The 8,374-nt window shown below is 29.1% G+C and overlaps 1 protein-coding gene across 1 annotated transcript; it reads right to left on the reverse strand.

The window, feature by feature from the left end:
* Window positions 1-7,798: 7,798 nt before the first annotated feature.
* On the reverse strand, window positions 7,799-8,374 carry LOC106694131 (uncharacterized). The gene has a single exon (XM_014444380.1). It carries the CDS (start codon window positions 8,372-8,374, stop codon window positions 7,799-7,801), a length of 576 nt encoding a protein of 191 aa, XP_014299866.1.

The following is an 8,374-nucleotide window of genomic DNA, read 5'->3' on the forward strand; positions in this document are numbered from 1 at the left end:
ACTATCCCGTCTAGTAATCTTTACTATCCCGTTTAGTAAATTTTACTGTATTAGAATGGAAAAAAATGAAATGAAATTTTTATTAGCTGTTAAACTTTTTATTATTATCACTATCATTCAGATTATTATTGTTATTTATGTCATCTATATTGGTGTTGGTATCGATTTTCATTTTTTAAAAAATCATTTGTTACAACAGAGATTCGAAGCCTGATCTCCCGCAAGCGAATTCTTTCCTATGTCTGACGGCCCAATGTCTCCTTTGGACAAAAATTTCAGAATAGTCAAGTTATTTTACTCTTGAGCCTTGTCGGGGAAAATTAACTAGTGGATTTTTTTTTTATTGATAATACGTAAAAAATTCCGTAGATCACGAAAATAATAATAAAAAAGGTCAATTCAGCCGAGTTTTTTAAATAAATAATAAAATAACAATAAGGATGCCGAGACAACGTGTATTTTCATTAAAAAACTTTTATCTATTGATGTAAATCCCCATGATGACTGGTATTAAATTAAAGGGCGATAAATTCTGAATCAGAAAAGTCTAAAACCAGTCTTTCGGGGTTTGTTATGTTCGCGAAAAAAATTAATCAAAAAAAAAAATAATTTGTTCTTTACATTTAGTCATGCTGTCGGTGACAAAACTGCAGAAACTGAGCTAGAGGGCGCGTGCAAGCCTTGCTGAATGGTTTTCATCCACTGCAATTAAAAATATTCTCACCATTCTGTTATAGAAATTATTTTTTTTTTTTTTTATTTTTATAATTCAATTTCTTTCCAAAAAACTAAATTATAAATAGTTGAAAAAATAATATTACGCAAGTATTATTATTACGATGTCAATAAATAAAGAAAATGAACAAGAAAGATATTTTCTACTTACGATTTTATGATCTCAATATCACTCAGACATCAATTAAATTTTAAATTTATAATTTAATGATGAGAATAAAATATCCTTAAAAAAAATAAAATTACATATGAAATTAAAAGTTTGACATGCGCTATTTCCAAAACAATGTTTAATAGCTTATAATTGAATAATAATAATAACTAATTCTCTCACCATTCTATGTTATGGAAATTAAATTTTTTTTTATTTTTTGATTTTATTAATAAATGAGTACTAATTTTGTTATTATAATCAGCACAAAAATCTAAAATTTACTTTTAGTATTTAACCATTGGTAAAATAATATTACGAGATTAAAATTTAAATATTGAAAAATATATTTATTAACATTGTAATAATAACACTCGCACAGAATTATTTTTTTAATTATTTAGTAATTTAATTTTTTGGAAAGAAATTGAATTAATAAATAATAAAAAAACAAAAAATAATTTTTATAACAGAATAGTGAGAATATTTTAAATTGCAGTGGATGAAAACTACTGAGCCCGGGCTTGCACGCTCCCTCTAGCTTAGTTTCAGCAGTTTTGTTACCGACCGCGTGACTAAATGTAAAGAACAAATGATTTTTTTTTTAATTAATTTTTTTCGCGAACATAACAAACCCCGAAAGACTGGTTTTAGACTTTTCTGATTCAAAATTTATCGCCCTTTAATTTAATACCAGTCATCATGGGGATTTACATCAATAGATAAAAGTTTTTTAATGAAAATACACGGTGTCTCGGCATCCCTATTGTTATTTTATTATTTATTCAAAAACCTTAGCCGATCCGTATATGCTATCCCCACCAACATTTAATTTTATCTATATTGTATTAGAAATTTTACTTTCTTAAATTAGTATTTATTAATAGTACTTATAGCAAAATTTACTATACAAATAGTAAAAAATATAATCATCTTAGCAAAAAATACACGACGCATAGTAATTTTCAATATCTTATTATATAATTATTACTAACTAGTAAATTTTACTAAACGTTTAGTAATAATTAAAATACAGAATGTATTTTTTCATATCTGTTAGTAAATTTTACTATAGTATTGTAATTTTTGCTATAATTTTTTCTTTGTGTACCCTAATAACAACCTTAGCTTAAAATTGACAGTAATTTGACAATCGAAATCACCGAAATTTGCTGTCTGAGTTTGCCAATAATTAGACAACAAAAGTTGAAAAAAAAAATGTGTGGTTAATTTTTTCTCAATTAAGAGATAACTTTTTTTACTATATAGAAAAAAAACGCTCATAGCACAATTTGCTTAGTCAAAGTTTACTGTACAAAAGTTTTCTTAGATTTTTCATCACATGTCCGTCAACTTCGGACTTTTCCGTTTTTGACGACAATTTATGAACAACTTGCTATACAATTTGATGTTAATTTACTACTCGAATTAGAGTGTAAATTCACTTCAAAATTGACTAAAAAAATTTTTTCGTCAATTCTAAGGCAAATTTTTATGCATAAATTTACTTACCTTTTGAAATAGTAAGAATGAACATTACTGACTCTTTTCAAGTCAAAAGTTACCTATAAATTAACTGAAAATTGGACAAAATTTTTTTACTGCAACTTTTGCTTTCAAATTGTCAGCAAATGCGAACAACGAATTTCAAGCAACTTCAAAGTCCAATTACTGTTAATTCCAAGCAAAAATGGCTATTAGGGTAAATTCACACCACAACCTTAGACTCATATCGCAACATCAAGATTGTCGGTTATTACCGACAGTAAATCACCACTTTGCGGCCGAATGATATAAAGATCAATTTTAGAAAACTATAATAATTACTGTGATAACAATTGATTGATTGATAAATAGAATAGTATAATTTCAAAAAATTAATTAGTACACCTCAGCCTTAACTAAAATTTACTGCTGCCGCGATTGTATGGTGAATAGCCAACAAAAATTAAAGAAGCAATTCTCGCAGCCAACTTGCTGCCAAATTGCACAGTATATTGTATTCATTCGCAAGTATAATTAATTAACCTATAAAAAAAATTTTTTAATAATTCATTAAAAATATAAAAACCAACGGAGAGCTATTATTTTTTAGCAAACAATCAAGGTCAAACGACGAATAAACAATTTGCTTATAGAAAAATATAAAAAATTGATTTTCTATCGTCAACTTAAAGTAGCCATAAAAACTAATGAATATATCCATCATAAGATTGAAAAAATATATATCTGTTCCGCAAACTTTTGATTTCTCCTAACCTAAAATATACCATCTTAAATAAACAACATAATAAAAATAAACTTTTGATCAGCAACCCTTTTTAACTGAGCATTAAAATTTTTAAAATTATTAAGATACTAATCAATGAAAAAAATTCTCATTTATTTAAAGAGCATCTTTCTTCATAATTCGAAATAAATATTTGACTGGAAAGAGAAATGCCAAGAAAAAATAAAGAGCATGCTTTGTGTTAACTTTTTCTTAATTTGCATCTCTTCTTATTATTACATGATGTCATAAAATTTTCTTACTAATTTTTTAAACAATTGTAATAATAAATTCGCAACACTGATGAAAATAAAACATTTTTGTCGTTTCAATTGTGGATTTACAATCGCTATCATTAAAGCTTAGTAATCAAGGAATTAGAAAGGATTAAAAATTTTTTTTTCTTCTCATTTTCAATCTTTTCATTTAATAAAGGCCAGGCATTAATGATACTATACAATTATCATTAAGTGAATATTTTTATTCAATCAGGGAATGCATAAAATAAATTAAATTAAAGAAATAATTTTTTCAATTTACATTAAAATATATATTATGTAAAACAAGTACTTTGTTTTTGTTCATTAACGTTCTTTTTATTCCAGTACTATTTATCCTATATAGAAGCTATCGAAAACTTAACAATATGCTAGCATGAAGTCTACATAAATATATTTAACTGTGATGACATAGAGGTAACATTCTGATTCTGATATGACAACAAAAAAAAAATTGTTAATTTGTTACCTTTTTGATATCAAAAAATTGATCGCTATTTCTCAATAAAACTTTACAATGTGTTATATAAAAGTTGCCAAAATTTGATTACCAAGTTGACAAATTGTTACCACATGAATCGTTGATTTGAGAAACCCCATAAGTCATCATTTTTACGAAATTGGGTTTTTTGCATTTTTGTGTTCTTTGGATATCCCTCCATCGAAATCAATCAAAATATGCATCAAATCAGCGTTGAAAGTTTGACCACGCGGGTAATAAATATCTCGCTTAGTTGAGAAACCTCATAAGTCAATGATTAATGGAGTTGCTCAAATAAACATGCAATTTTATATTTACAGAAATTATTTTCTTTTTGTTTTTTCACAGAAAAATATTTTTTAAGTACAAAAAATAATTTTGAATTAAAATGGGTGCCTAAAAAAATTAATGATTATTATTATAATTTACGTCTATTATAGTTTCCATACACATTTTGTACTTCATTTTATAAATATAATAAATTATTGACGGAGAAAAATTGAAAAATGAACTATTTTATAACTATTTTTTCCGTTTTGTTGAGAAACCCCATAAGTCAATCAACTTTAAATAATTATTATTCATCGTAGTAATTAACAATAAAATTTTGAATCATCGAATCTTTTTTAGGCGTGCTAACATTACTGTTATTCATTATTGGTTTATGATTATTAAGCTAACGTATCTCAGAAAAATGTTTTTTTCGTCTCCTGTAAAATTTACTATTTTTGACTTATGGGGTTTCTCAAATAAACGATTCACATATAACGTAACTTGTTGGTTATAAGTTTGAAAAACTCATAACCAACATTGCATTCAAGAGTATTTTCGAACTTAAAGAACTCAAAAACGTATTCATAATAATGTTTTCGAGCTCTTCGAGCTCGAAAACAGCGGGAAGTTTTGGGGCTGGCCCGCAGGGTCAACCGATAGACCGTTTTTTTTTTTACAAATTTTAATTTACAAGTGAAAAATTAATAATTATACATCATTTTTCTACTTCCATATATCCCCATGGCAGTGTATCTGTTGAATTTTCAAGCAAACGTCTTTTATCATCATTCCAACTTAGTGCTAATTTTTGTTGTAAAACCGTTCTAACAACATGTTTATCACTTTTGATTAACCATTCTTTTTCTACAACGTTACAATGTTCTAAAAGACATTTTTTAAAATCATCAAACTCAATCCTTCTGAAAGTTGAATTTTTAACCCCTTTAGCTCTTTTTTCAACTTTATTATTTTTATGTTTTCTATATGTATAAAGCTTGGCTCTTAAACCTATAAATTCCTCCATAATTTTACTATTATTTTCATCTTTCATAAGACCTAATACTTTTTTATTTTTTAATGGGATATTATATACATTATTAGGTGAATAATCAGATGTATCAAATTTATGATTGTCACGTTTAATAATTTCGTATATAATAGGCACTGTAAAATAATAAATGAGACTATCAGTATCTGTATACATTAATTTTAAGGTATCATTATGAAAATTTCTTTTTATAGTTATAATGAAAATCATAGATGAATGTCTTAGCTAAATCAAGTATACTAAATCCAATGTATATGGGTTTTGTAAAATGTACATGAACGTTTTTTGATTCAATTATTACAATGTCTTCGCCAAAAACAGTTAAACTATGAAAGTTAGGTTTAGAAATTAGAGATTTTGCACTAAAACGTCCTGTCCGTTCTGTAACTATTCTAATTTCTTTATGTTTTCTAACATTTTTCATTGTTTTCCCAAATACAGCATTATTCATGAGCTTAAAAAAGTTTTTCTCAAATTCATTCTTTGCATTTTTACGGCAATCAGTATTTTGATCAATGTATGGTTGTAACCAAGCTGATTGTTCGAAGCCTAGAACACGATGAACTCTTACGAGCCTCATACCTAACTGAAGACACTGCTGTAAATTCTTATAATGAATAACATATCTTTCTTTTGAATATAAAGTAGTAGTTAATTTAGATTGCTTACGGTTTGGTGGTACAAAATGCTCAGGACATAATGGTAGATCTTTATGCAGATCATGAAGCTCTATTGGATATTCTAAATCTACCTCTAGTATAAAACCTTTTGATTCGTTTGAATTAAAAATAATATCTATATTATCCACAGTTATATCTTCAACCCATTTAAATGACTTACACGGTAGAGGCATACTCATTGCAGCTCCATGTAAATTATTCACATCGAAATACATTAAATAAGATTCAGGTTTATTTGGATTAAAGTTATCACCCATGAATCGATTATTAGCCACAGCATGACGATTAGTAAACTGTGACACACCACCTCTTATACCTTTTTCTATAAATAATACCATTTCAGCATCATCTAGCAGTTCTAATTGAATACCAGTGAGCTTCAACATAGCATCAAAGGCTAATCCTGGTGCTGTATAATAATGAAGGGGATCTAAATTATAAGTATTATAACAACTACGTCGAAAATTTTCAAAAATATCAGCTAATAATAAGACATCGGTTTTTAAATACAAATCAGAATATTCACCGAGTGTTTTAATATTGAATTTACTCCAAACTAATTTTGCATGATCATAATCTTCATCAGATATATTATTATCATTCAGTTTAGAATAAAAAAATGATTTTTCAGGTAATTTATCTTCATTCAACTTTACTATGAAATCTATGTACTCATACGGTAATACTCCTTTACGAGTAGCTAAGCTAAACTGTTCATGATCAGAGTAATACATTCGTGTAATTTGTTTATCATTATCTGTAAGATATGATGCTAGTTTCTCTAGACCAGATGTCATAAATCGAAATGAGTCAATAAAACGCAATTCAACTAATGTATTTTCGATAGACTTTGTAAAAGATATATAACGTTCTTTATTAATAGGTAAAACAGTAACTGAACTTTTAAATCCGGTCACTAATGATTTAATAATAAAATGCCAATCGTAACCTGATAAGTTATGAAAAATAATAGGTATTTTATGATATTGTTTGTAATTTAAATTGCATGAATTATGCGCAGTCCCGCGGTATTTGCCTGTGAAATGACAATGATCACGACATTGATTATCATTAGAATTGATTATTTTCCCGGAAACATGGCAATCTTTTGTTTCGTTATGATATCTTTTTTCATCATTATTGAGCGGCTTCATAGGTATAGGGTTTTTAAGTTTGAAATCAACTTTTCTTCCCAAAATTTCCAACTCCTTAATAAACCAATCAATACAATCAGAAGAGCGTTTGAGCTCAAACTTTGATAACGATGAATCATAATTACATAAGATATAATAAGCTATACTATAAGGAACGTGTTTTTCAGTACCATTATCAAATTCAAGAGTACATTGTCTCCCTACATAGTCCCCCAGTTGTTCGGCTACAACTGTGGTAGGATTTTGTTGATCTTTGCGATTATTATCGGATATGATTGCAGAATTTCTCGCTTCCTGGGTTTCGACCTGAATTGTTGTAGGTTGTTCAATTTGATCAATTTCCGATGTGCTCGATACAGAAGGATGATCTGAGTTTTCCACAGTTACATCATGGGAATTATTCTGTGATGTTAGTGTAGGTTCGTTGTCATTATTTCCATTTGGACCGTTATCGCTCGTCGTTCGTACTGGTGATTTTTCGGGTTGCGCCATACTGGACGATGCTGCTGGGATATCTTCTATGTTTAAGGTTTGACATGTGAAAGGTCTTGGTATGATGGTAGATTGCTGTCTACCGCCTTCAACTTCCTCTTTTCAATAAAAAGTTTTTGAAGGATCGTCATGTTCAAGGTCTTTGTAAACGTCTTGAACTGGTCTAAGAAGTGTTCTTTTCCAGATAGGAGTCACTGGATCTACTTCAATTGTTAAATATTTTTCTCTTAACTTGGTTTATTGATTCACTTGTTCTGGAGTTGCAGGGGTAATTTCTACCTGCACCTCTGTGTCGGATATGCTGCCCACACTAGTGTCATCGTCTTCGATTTCCGTGTCTGAGTTTTCTCGGAGCAATTCCTCTTCTTCTTCTTCGTCTTCTTCCTCTGAATCAGTTGACATTTCTTGCTCATATTCCTGAGGAAGACGGCTAGCATGGAGAAATTTTTGGACTTCTACCACCTTAGGGCTAGGAGCAGGGAGTAGATTGATGTAATCCTCTGGTCGCGCCGTAGGACGTTTTTCAAACCTTTTTTCTGTTTCAGGTCGGGTTGCCAAAAATTCTTCAAATCGATCGGCTGCTCTTTGCAGTTCTTTGCGAAATTTCTGTCGATCCATAGCTCCTGGTGTATTTTCGCTGTCGTCAGCTGCACTCTTTTCAGCTTCTACCGATAGGTACTCGGCATTCATCAAGCGGACTGCTTCCTCTTCCTCGGCATCGTTCGGCAGAAGTCGTTTCTTCCACTGGTGGTTCTTTTTCTTTTTCAATTTCTTCACCGGCAACTGGAGGATCTGTAGAAAATACGTCGTCAT

The sequence above is a fragment of the Microplitis demolitor genome, chromosome 10 (genome assembly GCF_026212275.2).
Source record: "Microplitis demolitor isolate Queensland-Clemson2020A chromosome 10, iyMicDemo2.1a, whole genome shotgun sequence".
NCBI classification, from domain to species: Eukaryota; Metazoa; Arthropoda; class Insecta; order Hymenoptera; family Braconidae; genus Microplitis; species Microplitis demolitor.

Coding starts and splice junctions, on each gene's coding strand:
- LOC106694131 (XM_014444380.1), bottom strand. CDS start 8,374: ATGACGACGTATTTTCTACAGATCCTCCAGTTGCCGGTGAAGAAATTG.